This window comes from Spermophilus citellus, assembly GCF_964194105.1.
Source record: "Spermophilus citellus genome assembly, chromosome: 4".
In the NCBI taxonomy this organism is placed as follows: domain Eukaryota; kingdom Metazoa; phylum Chordata; class Mammalia; order Rodentia; family Sciuridae; genus Spermophilus; species Spermophilus citellus.
Genome location: NC_138185.1, coordinates 27250333 through 27271350, shown reverse-complemented (window position 1 = coordinate 27271350; position 21018 = coordinate 27250333). Strand labels below are relative to the sequence as shown.

Here is a 21018-nt window from a genome sequence, read left to right as displayed (position 1 = left end):
TTAACAAACCAAAACGTAAAAGGAAACCAATAAAGGACATATTTTTCACAGTTCACAATAAGTAAAAGTGGACTAAGTGTTTAAAAACTACATGTGACTATTTGGCATAGGTCATCTTTTAAAGGCTCTTGGAGGATCCCTGACATTACTTATTGTGGTCACAACTGTTTGATTATTAGCAGCTCCTGATAGCTGTGGATTGATAAGTGCCTGGACATTGCTTCTACCAGCATATGAAAGTTGGTGTCCCCTTGATTCAGGGCCAGTTTGAAGGCCATTTCCCACTAATCCAAATGTACCTGTACCTATTACTATTCATGGAATCAGTCTTCGGTTCACTGTGAGCCCCTCTGTTCCAGTCCTTGATAATCTGGGCTGGGCTCACTGAAATTTGGCACTTCTGAATAAACCATACAAATTCTCCAATTTTCTGAAGTTCGCTGCCCCTCCCAGTACAAAGCATCAGACATCCTTTCCACATGGATGTGTATCCCGGGTCCACAGACACTATCCCCTGGCTGAAGGAGACCCCCCATCTCAGCCCACGCGGAACAGTGACGCTGCCCGTTTTATCTGCTGCTTTGTGCAATCTCACTTTAAGGCCGTCTTGGGTTATCTTCAGGAAAATAAAGATGACATTTAAGTTTTTCAGTTTGGGGTTAATATCTTTTATAAAAAGAGGTGGGATGTTGACCCCACCCATATAGAGCAGTGAGTGGGGACAAGGCTTCCTACCTTTCCAGGTCCGGGGCAAGGGTGGAGGGACAACTGGGGCTGGGGTGGCCCAAAGAGAATTGTTGGGTTTTATGGTGAGTTTAGTTTCTGAAGAACTGTCATTCTGCTTTTCACATCCCCTTCCCACACAGGGGGGTTCAAGTTTCTCCATGTTCCCTCTCTCCCTTCTTGCTTCACAGTAGTCGTCCTAATGGGGTGAGGTGGTGTCCCTGGACGCTTTTAAGTAAGAGTTATAATCATGATCTAATCAACTTTTAAAAAGACTGGTCCTACTGCCGTGTGGGAAAGCTGCTAAGGGTGGGTAAGCAGGAGGGACGTACATAAAGGACCTGCTCAGAGTCTGCATGGAAGAGGGGAGAGACAAAGAGCAGGTGGCCTGAATAATGCGGGTGGGTGGTATGGAAGTCTGAGGAGTGAGTCCAAGGTGGTTACTGCTGACTAAACAAATCAACACAATAGGGGTCGTGGGCAATTCCTAGTTCAGTTAATCTTTGATGACAGTGAATTTATAGTGATGCAAAGCTTCTTCCAGAATCCTGAGGTCAAAAAGGATGGGGAAAAAGTTGTTCCTAAAATGGAATAAAGTAAACAGATAACTCCAGTACACTGATTAAAAAAAAAGCAAATATCAATCTAAGTTTTGAACATAATACTTTTGACTGCATATATTCTTTATGGGAAACAGTCAAAGAACAAAAAGAACTGGGAAGAAGTCACATCCGGATCTGTATTTAGTAGGATTATTCTTGGTAGACAGTGGTGGGCAGTTCAGAAACTGCAAATTTTTGGATCAAGTGAATGAGTAAATAAATTGATGCTGTTGGGAATCAGAGTTCTTGCTACAGGAAAAGGGAAATGTAAGTTTGGAATAAGAAGAATCCTGTGATGTTAGATTTAAAACAGAGGTATCAGTTTGAACTCAAAATCTAATGAAAAAATGATTCCTGGGCTCTATTCACTCAAAGGGCCCAGAAGCGGCGACACCTTCATATTAATGAGCATGCCTGGGGCCCAGACTTTGGTTTTTAAATACTATTCTCCACTAAGAGAAATTATGGCTCTCAGGGGAATGGCTGATTCCCAGCCATAGGCAAGGCAAGCACAAGGTACACTCAGAACATCATATTCTGCCACAAAGTAGAAAATGCTCAAGAATGTTGTCAAAAGGATAAAGAAGGCAGCTTGCAGGGACTTCCACTCTGGGACAACTTAAACATTCAAAGACTGATAAAAAAGAATCCAAATCCACCAGTCCATACTGACATTTAATAAACTAAAAATAATGGGGCAGGAAAAAAATGGTAACTAAAAATGTTGAAAAAAATGATAGACATAGAAAATGACTATTTTACAATCATCTCTGTAATAACGGATGCAGGCAAAAATCATATATAGATGTTGAATCACTGGGCAAAAGACCATCAGGAAATAGAACATCCATAGGCTGCTAACAGGATCCCAGATTATTTATTAAATACAGATGCCCTATGACACAGAAATCTGGTGGACACTGTCTTCACCACATGATCAAATTTAAGAACACCAATGATAAGATAGACCGGGTCCCGGATGTAAAGCACTGAGGAGGACGCAGCTCACCTATGAACTGTTGTTTTCAGCAATGTTGAACCTGAATCTAACGATGCAGAAACAACTGGATGAAGCCAATCATATGGAAACGATCTGCACATTTTGCACAACCAATCTTGAATCTTCACAACTGTCAACGTGAGGGCTGGGGGTAGGTATGTCTCAGTCTTAGTGCACTTGCCTGGCATGTGCGAGACTCTGTGATTCAATCCCCAGCAACGGAAAAAACAAACAAGTTATATACATACATTTTGTGTGTGTGTGTGTGTGTGTGTGTGTGTGTGTGTGTGTGTGTGTACGTCTTGAAAAGCATCAAAATGAAAGTCTAGGAAACTGCTGGAATAAAGGGAAGTAAAGAGACATGAAAATGCAAGGTGTGATTTGGGGATGGACGGATATGGGAAAACTAAAGGAGCAGCTACACAGGACACTGTTGGGATGACTGCGGGAATCTGATCTTGGGCTGAGTATTAAATGACAGCATTGTGTCAGTGCTGCACTTCCAAGTGTGAAGACGGTATTAAGGTCAGGTCAGAGGATGCCCTGTAAGAACAAGGAGATGCACGCTGCAGTGTGCAGGGATAAAAGTTCATGACATCTGCAAATCATTCTCAGATGGTTCAAGAACAACAAAAAAAATTTAAGAAAATTAAGCAAAAGTGGCAAGACATTAAAAATTGGTGAATCTAAGTGATGGGCAATTGGGTGTTCACTGAGGGTTGTTGCAAACCATTTCTTCTGTGGTGCTGCACATTCCAAAATAAAAAAGTTTAGGATTTAGAATGAGAAAACAAGCCACAGTCTGGGAGAAAATATTTACAAAACACTTGTCATATAAAAGACTGCTAACCAAAATATACAATGAACTTCTAAAACGACCCATTTAAAAAGTGAGCAAAGGATCTGCACAGATACTACATTAAAGAAGAAATATGAACAGCAAATAAGCATAAGCAAAGATACTTCCCAACATGTATCTACGAAACTGAAAATTAAACAATGAGGTACCACCATTAGAATGGCCTAAATCTAAAACACTGACAAATCAGACACTGGCAAGGGTGCAGAATGACATGAGCTCCCACCTTCAATCCTGGGGGGATGCAATGGTGCAGCCACTTTGGAAGACAGTTTGCATGGAATCATATTCCAGTTGCATGACCTTCTGAAAAGGCAAAACTATGGAGACAGTAAAAAGACCAATGGTTGCCAGGGACTGAGGGAGGGGAAGGAACACGCAGAACAAAGGGTTTTTATGGAAGGGAAACTACACCACATGATACTGCAGTGGTGGCGACAAGGCATTACACACCTGCCCAAACCCTCAGAATGTGTAACACCAAGAGTGAGCCCTCATGTGGACGCCATGATGTGGGATCATGATCTATCACATAGGTTCACTGACTATAATGGAGGCATTGTTCTGGTGCCAAAAGAAGAGGGGGGAGGCACAGCGTCTGTGGAGTGGGGGTTCACGGGAACTCTGATCAGGCACAGGTCCTGCAGGAAGCCTACTCCCAACTGAGCCAATGGCCTGGCCCCACCTTTACTCTGGAGCCACTGAGCACTGTGGACTCCTGACTGCATCATTTTATTTCATGGGGCATTTCCTACGTGAATCCTGCCTTTAACAGAAACCAAAAGCAAACAAAAAACCAGAAAAGAGAGTTGAGAAGTATTTGTGCCAAGGAGTGAACAATTTTGTTAATCTCCCTTGAGTCTCTGGACACCAAAACCTCATTCTTTATTTCTTGCCATTGGTTCTCAGTTTGGAAAAAAGACATCATTTAGAAGTACCTGTGGAAGTCATGCAGGTCTTCTGCACTGATATAATCATCCAAGTTCAGGGTCAAGTCTGCCACCTGCTGCGAGCCATATTCCTAGAAAAGTGAAATAGAAAATGAGAGACGGGGTATTTCTGGGCTAATGAGTGCATGGGTGGGAAGAACAGCATACAACCTAAAAAATACGGATGTTCAAAGAGACACCGATGAGGACTCTTTGTAATACATGACACAGTCTTCTAATGCTTAGGGACTTCCTTGATATAGAAATACTGCCTTTCCAAGGCCAGACAATCTATTTCCCAGGTTCTTTTGCAGATAGGATGCAGGTATGTAATTTTCTGGTTTGCAACTAAGAACCTTGTCTGATACAAGATCTAAATATTTGTCAAAAGGGAAAGGATAATGGAATACTATGTAGAAATTAAAGCAAATGAGGTACACCTAATTGTGTGCTCCCAGTTGAAGGCCTCCAAAACAGAGTGAGAAAAGCAAAGGGCAGCAAATCACATTCTGCAGGATACCTTACAACAGACGGACCACAAGACAAAACTTAACAAAAAGCAAGCTATTGCCCTCATGGTGCTTCAGTAGCAGATCACTGACATTAAAGCAAAGCACCAGTAAGGACACAATCACAAGCTGGCACAAAAATAAAATGATGAAGTAGAGAAGCAGGATTTAGATTTTTCTGGCAGGTGGGGTGGGTAGTAGGAATGTATTTCTGAGTAAGTGACAAAAGAGGGGGAGTCAGGCAGACTGAAGAGAAGGCGGAGGCTGCGTATGTACGTGAGGTGGCAGATGGGAGAGGGTGGGGATTACAGCACAAGAAACATCAAGTGTACAGGTTCCAAGGCAGCAAGAACACTGCTTGCTTACGAAGCTAAAAGCAGCCCACTGGGGCTACAAGAGCCTTTCTTCCTGCATTGTCCCTGAATGGCTTACTTTGATTTCTTTAACCTGTGGAGAGAAGTCCCTCCTTTATAATCCAGGCAGCGACCATCTTTGTGCACAAAGCATTTCTATGTTTAGGGTTCTCACCTCAGGATAAAGCTCTTGAAGGAGGGACACTGGGCAAAGGCTTCAGGGACACTTACAGCTCTGCAGTCACTGTTAAATGGGTTTTGGAACCGCCACCGGAATACCCACCGCCATCCGAAGACCCCACAGGTCTGAGACTCACCAGCACATTGATGATCATGCTGGTCTCCATGGTGATGGCTTTCACAAGGAGCTTTCTGGAGCCGTCCTTGGACTCATACCGGAGGACATACAGGTCTTTACTGTTGTTCCACCCAGCTGGCAGCAGCTCTGACTTCTTATCACTGGGACCTGGCTGAGAAGACAACGGGATTGAGGAGAAAGATCATGACCTCAGAACAGGGACCTACAAAGAATCTTACAGATGATCTATCAGCACCTCTCACTTCACAGACAAGGCTACGGAGGTCAAGAGAGTGACCTGTCCAAGGTCATGCACCAGTTAGAGGTCTGGGGCCCAGGTATCTGGAATGTTCTCTCCCCCCTGGCTGTCTTTATGACACAGCACTGACACCTGTCAAGAACCTGCAACCTCAGTTTAATAATCATCTCCCTCTCCATCACTGCCAAGAATAAAGCTAATTAATTTAAGGGACACTGGAATTCTAAAGCACTGATTTTCAGGGTTTGGACCTTGATCTATGTGCCACAGGGTCACCAAAATGTTGACTAAAAACACCAACTGTTTAACAAAAGTTACAGACGATTTTCACATATACCTAAAATGTAATATACATACAAGATTTTAAAAAATACAAAGTGGAGGGCTGGGGTTGTGGCTCAGTGATAGAACACTTGATTGCCTAGCACATGTGAAGCACTGGGTTTGATTCTCAATACTGCATAAAAATAAATAAAAGTATTGTGTCAATCTACAACTAAAACATATACATAACATATATTTAAATACACACACATATATATATATATATATATATATATATATATACACACACATACATACATACATATATGGGGGTAGAGAGAGAGAGAGGGAGAGAGAGAGGGAGGGAGGAAGGGAGGTGTATGTGGCTACAAATTGCTTAGGAAAAAGAACATTGCAATCATCACAAAAGCCTTGGGTAGCAAATCCCCAAATTCTTCCTTCTTTCCCTTCGAGAGTAATACTACTCTGTATTTTTAAAAAACTTTTTTCTCACTTTTCCTATAAGTTGTTTTACTGTACATGCAACCATAAAAATACAGTTTCCAATGTTTCTAAATTTAACACGAACAGCATCACTTCCACCAGTTGCCATTTTCACATGAAGAGATTAATCCCTGCCAGTGCTTCAGTGTTTTTGCTATAGCTGATTCACATTCACCACTATGCGGCGCTCCACTGTGCGAAGGGGCTTCAAGACTTGCTCACTTGCTGGTGGAGACAGACAAGTTTCCAGTTCACTTACTTTGCTATTATGAATAATGCTATGAACATCCTGGACACACCTGGCACACATTTGAGTTAATTTCTATACCTGGAGGTAGAACCTTCTATTGATGAGATAAAATCAAATTGTTTACCAAAGAGGTGCTGATGTCCACTGCCACTAGCCCCGAGGGAGAGCCCCTGCTGTTCCACCTGGTCAGCAACACTGCTTTCATCTGACTTTTTCATCTTACCCACCTCACTGGTGTAAAATGCATCTACTGTGAGTTATGATGTTTCTCCTTTCTTTTCCTTTTTAGATAACCTAGAACTTTATATTCACACACTAAAGTTTGAGAAATAGTTCAACTCATTTCTACAGTAAAAATGAACAGTGATTTCTGGGGGCAAGGGGGAGATTTCTTAAACAAGATCCATACAAGATAAAAATACCGCCACTGAAACTGCTGATAATTTACAGCTTCTGCTCAACAACAAGCAATATAAAGTCAAGACATCACGGCTAGGAAAAGACATTTGCTAGGCTGCAGAAAAACGAAAAGTCAGGATGAAATAATGAGATAGCAGGTTATACACACCTGTCAGACCGGTGTTACCCATTTGTTATTTTTTTATTTTTATTTTTTTACCAGACTTGTATGGGAGACCTCCAGGCACTGCTGGTGAGCATTTAAACTCCTTTAGGGAGTTTTAAAAATTTAAACAGCCCCTTTAGGGAGCAATCTGGTAGTATTTAGTAAAATTAGGTGAGTCAATATCCCACAACCCAAATTCCCTACTTCTGGAAGAACCCTGTGCAGAGATAGGACAAGGGATCTTCATAACAGCCTTGGCTAGGGCAGCCAAGGAGGAGGTAAAAGGCAAAATACACTTACAGTGGGTTACTCTCTAGCAATCAGAATGAGCAAGGTGGATCTAATTGTAGTATTACTAATCAAAGTAAAAAATATGATTTAAAATCCAGAAAAAATGAGATTTACAGACCAGCACCATTAGTGTAAACAACTTAAAAAGCACACAGAAAATGATATGTCTTTTTTAAAAATTTATTTTAGTTGCAGGTGGACATAATACCCTTAATGTTTATTTCTACGTGATGCTGAGGATCAAACCCAGTGCTTCACATGTGCTAGGTGAGCGCTCCACCGCTGAGCCACAGCCCCAGTACCAATGTACATCATTTCATGGATGCATATTTATATTGCTCAGCATGGAGCAGGCAGACTGGGAAGATCTATATTAATAAAAGTATGATGGGAAGGAATGGGACCAGAGAAGAACACCAGCAAAGGCCAGAAACGCAAAACTCGACACACACTAAGGACAATGGGAGGCTACAATCGAGGACTGCTTAGGTTCTCTTCTTTGGTCTCCCTGGTGCTCAGGAATTCATTAGGAGGAGTGGTCACAAGTCAAATTCAGGATGTCGCAATTGGCAGTGGTTTAAAAACTGGCTGGATGACAAATCAATTCACACTCCAGAAACGAAACAGAGGAACAAAAAACAAAAGTGAAACTAACCAATCAGTCCACTAAGGGAGAAGGAGAAACCATTTTCCCACTCTGAACAGGGTACACTTCCTGTTACATGTTTACTGTTGTGGGTGAAGTTATACTTCAGAAGCCAGGGATTTGATGACATGCCTTATCTTTGCTCTGTGGAGGGGTCTTTTATTTCTATTATGCCCTCGTATACAGCATTCATCTACCAGAACTGGAATGTGGGAAACCTGGCCTGCTCACCACCTTTGCTTCCAGAGTAAAGTCCTGGAAGAACGACGCCTCTTGCTGAAATGGGATCTATGTTCCCCAGAAAACAGAGGTGGCACCATGAGACAGGCTCTGGTGTTATCAAGCCAAACATGGCATTCAATTGCACTCGGGGGCCCTCAGCTCAAATATCAAGTGTCCCAGAAAGCTACAGTTGGAATGTAGCCAAAGTGCACAGTCATGTAGTTTGACACCATTGGATGAAAACTTTAAGACCTGGGGGAGCCGACACTCACGCAAGGTCACAGCACATGAGATATAAAGCTGGATTTGGGATTCAGAATTCTCAGCTGCCAGGCTATGGCTGGAGATTTTTCCCAGCCAGGTCCACCAAACTGGCCCCATGAAAATTTTTCTTGAGAAAAATCCTCAAAACCCGGGGAGGAAGCATTCTTTAATAGCTGAGTGTTCACCCCAGTGCCTCTGGGCTTCAGCCAGAGAAACGAAACAGATCGTTCTGGGCATTTTCTCTTTCTTATAATCCTTAAATCCCACAACACAACACAAAACCAATTCTCTAATTTAACTCTACGGCCATCTCCATCCCCTGCCACTTAACCTGCCTGACATAGCTATAAAGCTCTTATGAGGAGTGGTGCTGACTTCAAGAAAGAAATCCAAATTCAAATGCTGGACTTCAGTTGAGGCCAACAGAAGTGTTACTCTTCCAGTCAAGTTTTACAGACCAATCCTACTGCACCAGAGGAGGCTAAACCAAAGAGAGCAGACAGCCTTGCTCTCTACTCAACTGTTGATGTGTTAGTCAAACAGACACTCTGGGGACACTGTTTCCCTCTTATCACCCCCAGGAAGATGGGGGGCAGGAGGTGACTAGAGCAGCAACACAAACATCCTCTGAACTTGGCAAACACTATGGACTCAGCCAACTCTGCTGGCTCCAGTCTGAATATTAAACCTCAATAAACACACAGGAAAGACACTGCTCCAGACGCCTTCTGCTCTGAATATGAGCACCCTCAACCAATGTAAGCAGAGGCCAAGTACAACCTGAGCCTGCAGCCACTTCAGGAGAAAAAGCAAAAAGAAGCACAAATACAGCAGACTCTGTTGGAAGTCCCGACACTCATTCCTTTGAGGGCATGTAAGGTTGAGCGCTGAGGTGGACAGGGGGACAGTGCCTTCCAAAACTCCCATTCTCCAGCTCTTTGGCCTCCCAAGAGATGTGTGGAGCTGACTTTTTTTCTGGTCCGCAGGAGCTTGAGCCGTCACCATTAACTGAGGAGGTAGACTTTGGGAATCTGTCACGGATCTTTTTTTTTTTTTTTAACCACTATTGAAATGAGATTTGTTTTCACATTTCATTTGAAAATTTTGGGGGCCTAGAGTATTTTGCAAGAGGGTGATGCCAGGGAAGACACCAACCCATAAGAACTGACATCCATACCCTGGCAAAGTGACAGACACAGGCGCTGACAGGACGTGTGGGGGGACAAGTGGGGGAGCAGTTCTGCAGGGTTCATGCCTGTGAAATGGTGAGCAGGGGGCCAGGTAAGCCCTCTGTGACAAGCTCCTGGTCCTGGGGGGAGAGGAAGGGGTTATGATAGTCGGGCAGAGAACGAGCCCGCAGGCAGTAAGGTGGGGAGGGGCTTGAGGACAGGATGGAGCGGACCTGCTCCATCTGAAGAGTGCGGCCAATGGGTAAGCTCCAGAGTAAATCCACGTCTTACTCCACACCCTGCCCCGTCCCACACATCAGCTCTCTGAAGAACTTCCCAGGAGAAGTTGATATGAAGTGACTGGGCCAAGTGAAAGAGCTGTTAAAGACTAGAAAGCCAGAGCAGAGCAAGTCAGGAGCCATAGGGTTCCTGCTGGAGGAAATGTGCAGTGAAAGGGGGCCCTGACACCGGGGAGTGGGGGAAGGCAGCATCTCTCCCAGGTCCCAAGGTCTGAACTGCTGGGAGGAAGAAATGTTCCCCTGTGTGTGTGTCTGTGTGTGTGGTGGGGGGGTTGTTGTTGCTGACTCTGCTTTCCCAGCCTTTTCTTCTCTAGGGGTGTGTGTGGGAGGGTGTGTTGTTGTTGCTGCTTGTTTCCTCCTGAAGCTCATGTAAGCTATGAAGGATGTGTGCCCTTGGAGGTAGCAGTGGGCTGCTGAGCACACACCTGGGGTCCCAGTGAAATAGCTGAGACTGGGGAGGAGGGGAGACAGAGGTCAATGATAGTTCCTGTGCTCTGATTCTGCTGATGGGGTAGTGCTAAAGGGGTGTGGTGGTCTTGGTCCTAGTTCTATGGGAGAGAGGAATAGAAGCAGTAGCAATGATTTAGGGGGATATCTGGCTAAATGTTTGGAATGTGTAAAGCATTTGCGGGAGCAGGGAGGGAGGGTCCAGAAAGCTATATACCTGAGAAAGATAAAAATGGGTTCGGGGCTTGAGAAATAAAGTAGTAAAAAATGAAAGTTAAAATCTCACTGGGAGACACAAGGGGTGGGGTGGCTTGCTCCTCAGAGCTGGTCTTGGTTCTGGGAATGAGAGGACTGGGACAGAGAGGGTCAGGCCTGGAGTCCTGAGTGTCTGTGTGTATGTGGGAGTGTGGCTGGAAGGAGCAGATGGGAAACAAAGGGGCCAGGTCCAGTTTTCATAGGAAGGCTGATGTGATGGGGGTCACAGGGAAGGGACAGGGAAGAGAGACATTCGTGAGATGGGCTGAGTCCAGGTGTCCTGGGGGCTCTGTGGGAACATCAACAGGCCTCCACCTGTTAAGAAGCAGAACCTAGGGATGGGAGAACAGGAGGGGCTGACCCTGTGGGGAAAACTATAGCTAGGAATCCTAACCTGACCCTCACATCCAGGATGTATGGGTACGTGTGTGTGAGCTGATGATGACGGGGGCGACTGGGCCCAGAGCCCTTCAGCAAAAGGTAAGAGTGTGTGAGCCCACCCAAAACCTCATGATCGTTTCCAGATGTCCCGTGGAGGCTCGAGGTGGGAATGGGCGCAGTTTTGAGTCCGGCCTCCCCATCCCTGCTCCGTGACTGTGTGGCCAGAGTTTAGGGGGAGCAGGTGGGGTGAGGACTCTGGGGAGCTACACCCTGTCTCGGGGTCAGATCCACAGAATCCTGGCCCGAGCGACCGCCAGGCTGAGCTGAAGACTTTCTGTTCCCCGGTTTACAAACCAGGCTGTGCCAGCTGCGTGGGGAGGGGTCCCGAGCCCCAGCGGCGTCAGGATCCCCCGGGCCCGGACCTGGGGTGACGGGCAGAGGCCAGGCGCTCCGGACGAGGTCTTTGGCCTCCGGGTTTCGGCAGAAGACAGCTCCCCCCTCCCCAGCGGACGGCTCCGCGGCGTACCTGGTCACCGGTGCCCAGACCGTAGTAGCCGTGCGTCACCACCTCCCAGTGCAGGAAGCAGACCAGCGCGTCCTGCGTGCAGGTGATGGACGGCGCCGCCGACTCGTAGAGCACCTCCAAGCCCGCCATCAGTACGCTCGGCTCCTGCGGGCCGAAGGAAGAAGGTAACACTTCAGGGATGGCTCCGCCCACGCGTGGCTATTACTCCGCCCCGCCCTCCCGCTGCTTCCGCCGGGTCTCTCCCGGCGCCCCAAAGGGAGCTGTCCGGGGGCGTCATAGCAGCCGCCGGAAGTAGTTCCAAACGGCAGCGCAGCTTCTCTAAGAGTGCCGGGCTGAAAACGCGAGCCGGGCACTGAAGGGTTCCCAGAGGTAGTCCGCGCACGGGGCGTGGCCTCTCAGAGCCGGGATCGGGTTCTCCCCGCAGCCTGCAGGACGCTGGGTGCTGAGTCCTGGGAGAGGACACCTCGCTGCAAACTAGACTTCCCATCCGCAAAGTGGGTGGTGCTAAGCCGGGAAACAACTTAGGAAATGTGGGGAAAATATATTTATTAGCTCGTGTGCAGTGCTTGCCACGAGTCACCTTATTCTAAATCCTTTTCTTGTCTACATGGGTTGACCCCCACCCCGAAGTGGTAATACTACTAAGGAAAATCGAGGTACCAAGGGACAATTTGACCCCGATGACACAGCCAGCCAGTGAAGGGCAGAGATGGTACTGGAATCTACCAGTCTGGTTCCTAGGATAGCTTTTATTATGGTGTTTGTAGGGTGCTGTGTCCTGTGCCAAAAGCTTACTTTGTTCTTTCAACAAATCTTATGTTCTGTTATCATCCCCATTTTGCAAGTGACAAAACTGATCAGAGTTGAAGCTACTTTCCTAAGAAGATGGGAGCTGTGGACTTTAGAACTGAAACTCTGACCCATTACCTAATTTAATCTTTTTTTAAAAACCTATCTCCTCCATGATTTTTACCACCTATTATATCTTCAACAAGTTTCTTGAAGTCCCATTATTGTTTTTACTCAAATTTATTTTTCCCCATCCAGTCAGCATCATGGTTCATGCCACCCACTGTTCTTTCTCACTTGGATGCCTGGCGTCAGCCTTTGAACAATATCCCTGTCTGCCTACAGTCTGATTTGCACCCTGAAACCAGACAGAATCTGTTAGAACACAAGTCAGATGGTGTCCTTCCACTCAAAACCTGGCAGAGTTCCCACAAAGCTCAAAAGGAAGAGTCCTCCCCAGGGAACCTATGTATGGTCTAACCCCCACTGCCATCCAACTGTCATTCTGAATCAGAATATCAGTGGAACCACACCTGGAGGCTAACCTGTAGAAATATTAATAAGAACCCCATCAGGGCCTATTTCATATAAAAGATCTTGAGGGCCCCCTGGGGGAACACCTCCAAGCCACTCCTTTGTCCCTGAGGTAGAAATCAGAACACGGGGTGAAGCTGGATGGAAGTTATAGGAAGGCCATAGTCTTGGTGCTGTTTCAGTGCCTGTTTCACATCCATTTTGCTCCATGCTCTACCCAGAACTGAGATAGGGATTTAGGATAAGGAAAAATACGAATCTTAAGGGAAATATCCTCAAGCCATTGCAATGCAGAATCAAGCCACTGAGATGCAGAAAACACTGTTGCAAACCTTGGCCCATGCCCTGGCAATACAAAAGCACAGGAAAACTGGCTTCACCCTGGATCCACCTCCAGACCAGCCCCTGATACAGCCCTTCTATAAATATTGGACCACAGGCCAAGTCAGGGCTGCTTCTCACTCAGCAGACAGCTTGCATTCTCCCTTAAATGTGTATCTTCCTTCTTATATAAACCTCTGTCTATGCCTTTGTCTGCCTAGTGTTGAAATTCTTTTCCATCACTATGCCAGGAACCCTTTGGGCCCAGAGTTGAGTTCCCTCTCTCTTCTGGGAACTCCTCAGACCTGTCTCCAGGGACATCTCTTCTCCTGTGACACTGCCATATATTTTAACCTCTAAACACTATGCAAATAGTTGTTCTACTGTATTGCTTAGGGAATGGTGACATGGAAAACAAGTTTGAACTTATTCTGTATGGACATAATTTTTTTCCTGGATATTTTCTATCCCCTGTTGGTTGAATCTGCAGATAAGGACTCCACAGATACAGAGGGCCAATTGTACTTCTTGCTCTGCCTACAGCACTCTTTTCCCAAATATCTTCATGGTTTGCTCCTTTATTTTAAGTATGGTAGTTCCTTACCTCACTTTCTACCATCTCAGCAGAGAGCTTCCCTGGCCACCCATCCAAAACAACCTTCTCCTGTTTTTTTTCCCCATTTCCATGCTTTTCTGAAAGGCATCCAGTGTAACCTAACACGATAGTAAGTATTTATTTATTTGCTTATTTACTAGTAACTTTCTTCCCACTAGACTGTGAGAGAGAGCAGGGACCACGTCTGTCTTGTACACAGCTGAACCTGAATGCCCTCTGGGCTTGGCCCATACTTAGTGAATGAAAGAAGGAATGGATACAGAATGAGAGAATTCTTGGTCTCAAGTGGGCCAGTCTCACCCCATCACTGCCACTGACCCTGTCCACGGGCCCTTTGCCTCTCCAAACTCTGTGCCCCGATTCTTGAACCCCATCTGTAAAGCTTCCAGATGAGCAGCCTGAGGAGCAGTTCGGCTGAAGGAAATAGAGACTTACAAAAACTTCAGGGAAATAGGGAGCTCAGGAATCTGACCTGTCGTAATCTCCCTTATCTGCCCCAATCCCCCTGCTCCCCCAAAAGCCTGCCCAAAGTAACCAACCGACTCCTCCCATGACCTGGTCCTGCTAAACCCTATAAAACTCAGGCACTTGTAGCTCCCCGCCATTTTCCCTTTTGAAAATGTGCCCCTCTGTGGTTTAATAAAGCACTGCTGATCCCTTGAGTTCTTTCTGGGTTTCTTCTTCTTTGTGTTCTCTCTCATGTTCTTTCCAGGTGTGCTGACCACACTCTGGGGATGCTAGGCTGACGGCCATGGCGCTCCTCTGTGAGATGTACTTCCCATGACATAAAGCTCTTTCCACTGAGAAGCCCTCCACCTTCCGTCTGTCCTGACCTTGCTTGCTTGATCCCCTCCACTACTCATGTCTCTCCCCAGTTATGAAGAATCCCCACAGAGCCATTCATTCCTCCAATAACCTTCACAGGCTGGGAGGCCATGGTGGGGTCCCCCAGGCTGTGCACCACTAAAATGTGTCCCCCAGTGGCAGCCCTGATCTCAGTTCCTGCTGCAAGGCAGGTCTAGATGAAAAGCCGTAATTCTGTCCCTACAGAGCTCTAGTGGGTTAAAAAAAAAAAAAAAAAAAAAAAGTTATAACAAAGGTAACCCGGTGTGAAAACTGCCATGCCAGAGGAGCGCTAGGAGGTCTGTGCAAACACACAGGAGGGATCGAACTCAGGGGGTGAGGGAGGGCTTCTGGGAGGAAGACATGGCCCACGGCCTAGAACTTCAACCAGTGGGACCCTCTCGTCTTGCACACCATTAATCACTCTCTCTCTATCTGGGTGTCAGTGGGGTGCCAAAGTGAGAAGGGTGAGAGCCCTCAGTCCCAGGAGCGAGGAGAATTTTATCTGGGAAGTTGTTGGAATTGCTGGTTCGTGATAACGTAAAGCAGACCAGCTTTGGGGCGGCTTTGTTAGGCTTTACCCCCTTGGCTCCACACAGTTTTGCCTGCAGTTGCTTGTGGCCTGCATCTCACAGAGCTTGGGTCCCCTGTTCCTCAGCATCGTCCTGTCTGAGTGGAGCTGGTCCCAGGGAATAGCAGGAGAGGAGTGGGAAGGGAGGTGGGAGGGAAGGGGGTGCAGGACCTGTCAGTCATCTCCGCGGGCAGCTGGGTCTCATGCTTCTGTGGGACAGGTCTCAGAGTTGTCCCAATTGAGGACATGGGAACTGGGATTTCCTTTTCACTCCTACCTGATCTGTCACAGGTGAGATCTGCTTTCTGGGGTCACGGAAAGTCCTCAGGCGAGTTGTAGAATTTAGAGAAAGTAGGCTTGGGTGCTTACAAGTGACTTCAGAGGGGGAGAAGGGCATCGAAGCAGCCTCAGCTGTGGTCCTCCCAACCTCCAACTAAGGGTGGGACAAGCCTCCAAAAGTCTGTGTCCCGCAGCCAGAGGGCAAGAGGCATTAGCCCCGGGCTGAGCTGTGACTCCTGCACCAGCCGGTGGTGTTCTGTCCACCCTGAGTTCCAGGGTCTTTCAAGAATGGGGGCAAATGGGAGGATGTCCTGGGACTAGAAGTGCCCCGGTTCATCTAGCACTTTCTGTGGACTCACCTACATCAGCAAGAATCCCAATCTGCCCTGCGAGCTCTGGGAGCGGCTGAGAGGAGAAGCAGGTGGCAAGTGCCTCCCCCACTGGGCCCCCACCACCTGGGCAGAACAGAGCCCATAGTAGAGACCAGGGCCCCCGGGGGAGAGAACTTTCAAGAGGCTGCAGCCACCAGTTCCTGGTTGCTAAGTGACAGAAATGTGGGTATTCCAAGCTCCTCTGTGTCCCTGGAAACCATGAGGTTGAGCTAAGGGCAGGCCCAGGACCTCACTCACCAGCGAGTTCTTCTCCTTTGGCCAAGCATCAGCTCCACCACCTCACCTCCTCCGGGTCGCTAACTTGACCCCCAGAGATACTCAGCATCCTTGGCGCCCAGAGAAAACAACTTTTTAAAACTGTAATTCTAAAGTAATACGATTATTATTAATTTGGGGAGGGGATATTGAATTGATACTGGGAATTGAACTCAGGGGCACTTAACCACTGAGCCACATCCCCAGCTCTTTTGTGATATTTAGAGATGAGATCTTGCTAAGTTGCTTAGATCCTCAGTAAATTGCTGAGGCTGGCTTTGAACTTGCGTCCCCCCTACCCCAGCCTCTGGAGCCACTGGGATTGTAGGTGTGCGCCACCGTGCCCGGCTCCACATTCTGCTCTCTATCTCTGTGAATTTGACCTCTCTAGGTATCTCTTTCAAGTGAAACCATCCAGTATTTATCCTTTTTGTGACCGGATTATTTCATTAAGCATGATTCCCTCCAGATCCATCTCTGTTTGCAACATGTATCAGAATCCTTCTCTTTTTAAAGGCAGAGTAGTATTCCATCGTCTGTATATTCTACATTTTGTTTATTCATTCATCCACCCAAACGTAGGTTGCTTCCACCTTTTGGCTACTGTGAACAATGCTGCCGTGAACACGGTTGTACAAATGTCTTTCTTCAAGATTCTGTTTGCAGATCTCTGGGGCTCTGTATCTACAAGTGGAACCACTGATTCCTGCGACAAGTCCACCAACAGGCTGTTCTCTGGAGAAGCTGTCAACAATGCACACAGGTCACGATTGCTGCACATCTGGTCAACGTTTGTTTTACTTTGTTTTTTATTTTATTTTTTATAGTAGTCATCCTAATGAGGTGGTCTCTTACTGTGGTTTCTATTTCCATTTCCCCATGATCCCTGAGGCTGAACATCATGTCCTGTATTTATCGACCATTTGTGTATCTTCTTCAGAGAAATATGGATTCATATTTACTCATTTTAAACTTAATTGTTTTTTAGGTGTTTATGTATTCCCTTATCTGATATATGTGATTTGCAAATTTGTTGTTGTTGTTGGTACCAAGGATTGAACTCAGGGGCACTCGACCACTGAGCCACACCCCAGCCCTATTTTGTATTTTTATTTAGAGACAGGGTCTCACTGAGTTGCTTAGCACCTTGCTTTTGCTGAGGCTGGCTTTGAACTCATGATCCTCCTGTCTCAGCCTCCTGAGCCCCTGGGATTACAGGCGTGCCCTACCATGCCCCGGCTAATAGTGTCTTTTTTTTTTTTTTATTGTTGGTCGTTCAAAACATTACATAGTTCTTAATACATCATATTTCACAGTTTGATTCAAGTGGGTTATGAACTCCCATTTTTACCCCGTATACAGATTGCTGTATCACATCAGTTACACTTCCATTGATTTACATATTGCCATTCTAGTGACTGATGTATTCTGCTGTCTATCCTATTCTCTACTATCCCCCCTTCCCCTCCCCTCCCCTCCCCTCCCCTTTTCTCTCTCTACCCCCTCTACTGTAAATCATTTCTTCCACTTGTATTATTTTTCTCTTACCCCTCCTTTCCTCTTATATGTAATTTTGTATAACCCTGAGGATCACCTTCCATTTCTATGCGATTTCTTGATGCACAAAAGCTTTTAATTGTCCTCAAGTCTGGGCTGGGCGGGCTGCCTTGGAAGAGCAGGGCTTCAGTGCGGCCCTGTGGGACCACAGCTGGAGGCCATTAGCTAGCATCCCGCACCCCTGACAGTGCTTGGCCACGTGTTTCTTGAAAACAGATTGGCCCCCTCCACGGCTGACACATAAAAAATACTCCTTTGGCCTGGCTTTTCTGCTCATCAGCTTGTCTGAGACTCATCCCTGTTATCGTTTGGATCTCTTGCTCCCTTTTTATTGCTGAGTGATATTCTGTATGGAATGTATGTCCTCATCAATGGACATCTGGGATGTTTCTAGTTTCTGGTGATTACCATTCATGCAGCGATGGACATTCCAGTACGGGTCGTGATGTCGACAAACATTTTCATGAGTCTCAGTTCAGCTCTTAGGAGTGAGGTCCCTGGACCAGTGGTGGTAGTGTATGTTGGTAAGGTGATGGGGGAGCCAGGTCCCCATCTATTGAATTGTAAACGTCCAATGTGATGGCTTTCAAGGCCAGAGATTCCTCAGGTGTCTGTGAAAAGGAGTCATGTAGGCTAAGAATTCAAACCCACCAAAGTTGCAATGGTTAAAAAACCATGTCAAATTTCCTATAATAGCCCCCATGTTGCCGGGTGCGGTGGTGCATGCCCGTAATCCCAGAGGCTTGGAGGCTGAAGCAGGACGATTGAAAGTTGGAGGCCAGACTCAGCAATGGGGAGGCGCTAAGCAACTCAGTGAGATCCTGCCTCTAAATAAAATACAAAATAGGGCTGGGGATGGGGCTCAGTGGTGGAGTGTCCCTGAGTTCTATTCCTAGTACAAAAATAAATAAATAAATGCCCATGTAACCTCAACTCGGCACAGAACTTGAGAGCGCCAGCTCCTCTGGTGTAATAAACCTGTTTTCCAGCCCTCAGAGTGGTGCTTGGTCTCTTGCTGAGCACAATTTCCATAACAATAAGATCTGCCAAAAGGATCTCCAAGGTGGTTGTACCCCTCCACCCCACCAACCAGGAGCCCCAGTTGCTCCACATCAGCAGGAAAAGATTTAACATGAAAAATGTGCTCACAAAACCTTTGGATGGATTGGAACCTAAAGATTAGGGGAAGTTTTCAGAGATCCTGGATGGTCCATGCAGAGACAAGGAAAGCCACAAGAGGGCGCCCCGGTCCATCTAAGTGGCCACAAAGGGCAGCGACGCAGGGCGAGGCACAGGTCTCCGATATGAGGCCCTTTTTGCAGAGACGTCCAGGGAAGCCCTGGGCTTGCCCCCCAGAAGGAACGTCTAACAGTCAGTTTTCACACCTGGAAATACTTGCTTTTAACTCTGGGCATCGGTGACATCAGGGAGAGACAGTCCTCAGAGAACCCAAGCCCCAGGGGCACTGAAAGTCTGTTTCTGAGGGAGCAAGGACCAGGAGGGGTAGTCTTCAGGACCACTATGTAAGAATCAGGCATTGGTAGCTAAGGCCCTATTAAAAGATCATTTTCAAGCCAGGCCCAGTGGTGCACACCTGAAATCCCAGTGACTTGGGAGGCAGAGGCAGGAGGATGGAAAGTTTGAGGCCAGACTCAGCAACGTAAGGAGATCCTGTCTCAATATAAAAAATAAATAAAATAAAAAGAACTGGGGATGTAGCTTAGTGGTGAAGTACCCTGGGGTCCAATCCCCTGTATAAAAAAAAACAAAGCAAAAACATACTTTTCAGAAAAAAGCTAAAATCATGACTGTCATGTCGCTATAGCTTTGAAAATGAACATCTTTGAAGATTTGTTTTACTTGTTAAACATGAAGGAACCTTGCTGATATTATAACTGGCTCAAAGGAAAAGTAATAAAAGCACATGGAGTAGAGAAGTAGAATTATAAATGAAGGATTATGTGGTTTTCCACTAAGGAGAGGGAAGGTGGTTCCATCAGACAAGACCTAGTGTGTTTGTCTGCGATCTTCAGTTTACAAATAGGTAGGAAACAGCTCAAATGAGAAGAATCAGAAGGTCCCGAGAGGCCAGCTTCTCATGCTGGGGAAAACAGCACTTCTCAGTTTTCCTGGGACTTGGTTTCCTCATCTGTAAAATGGGATTCACAGCTGCATTTCCTCCTCGGGTTGTAGGGAAAGGGGAACAAGCTGGTAGAGGCTGAGGATGAGCTCACAGAAAGCAAGCTACCGTCTCAGGGCACTTGACCACTGAGCACACCCCAGCCCTGTTTTGTATTTTATTTAGAGACAGGGTCTTGCTGAGTTGCTTAGGGCCTTGCTAAGTTGCTGAGGCTGGCTTTGACCTCGAGATCCTCCTGCCTCAGCCTCCTGAGCCTCTGGGGTTCCAGGCGTGGCCACTGCACCCTGCAAGCTGCCGTCTTTCAGGGCTCCAAACTCTTCCTACAGTAGTGACCACATCTGGCTCAGATGCCCCGTTGGTGAGTGGCCTCATTTTCTCCCCTCACAACCCACTCTGAGAAAGAGACCGTGATTAGAGGGCCAAAGCTCTCAGAAGTGGTGGCCCTTGCCGAGGGCCACTCCGATAGTCACCACAAACTGGGTGAAAACCCAGTTCTGTGCAGCTCACAGCGATTTGATTCTGTGGAGTGTCCACGTCACCTTGGTAGCTAGGCCTCCTCCTGCCCGTCTCTCCAGGAGGGTTGGGTCAGCCAGGCTCCGGATGCCCTTTCTCCCCTCCCCTCCCCTCTGTGGGGCACTTCCCAGCTGCCAAGCTGACCAGGCCACAGCAGCTCTGGCATCGGCCTGGTAGGTGGTGGCATGGGTGTGTGACGATGTCTAGCCTCCAGCAGGCAGGCCTCAGCCTGTCCAGGACGGCCAGTGTTTCCACCTTGCTCACACGACCTGGTGGCAAGGGCTGGCCCTGGCTGGACTTGAACAAGAGCAAAGGAAGAGATGTTCCCGGGGTTGAGACCCAAGTCGGCAGTGAGGCGGGAACGAGGGCCGAGTCCAGCTCCATCTGCATCGGTGTCCCCCTGCCTTGGCGGTGGCCCAGCTGTCACCCTGCACAGCGCCATCATCTCAGGGCATCTCCGTGCCATCTGCAGCGGGAAAGTCCTCTTACTTTGGGGCAGGGCCTCCGATGTCCCCAGCTCCAAGCCAAGCTCTTTGCAGGGCCGGGAGGAGCCCCCGTCTTCAGACTTAGGTTGCAACTAAAGCTCACCGGGC

General features: G+C 47.0%; 1 protein-coding gene and 1 pseudogene across 2 annotated transcripts in view; both read right to left on the bottom strand.

Annotated features, from left to right (window-relative positions):
* The window catches only part of PSMF1 (proteasome inhibitor subunit 1), a 30548-nt gene extending 18660 nt beyond the window's left edge, over positions 1-11888 (bottom strand). Inside the window, 3 exon segments of the mRNA XM_081289395.1 lie at positions 4123-4205; positions 5293-5445; positions 11616-11888. Coding sequence (XP_081145521.1) covers positions 4123-4205; positions 5293-5445; positions 11616-11744 — 365 coding nt within the window. The 5' untranslated portion in view covers positions 11745-11888.
* On the bottom strand, positions 112-558 carry LOC308646470 (SOSS complex subunit B2-like; annotated as a pseudogene). Its single transcript has one exon. The product of its transcript is annotated as an SOSS complex subunit B2-like (transcript).
* Positions 11889-21018: the final 9130 nt, after the last annotated feature.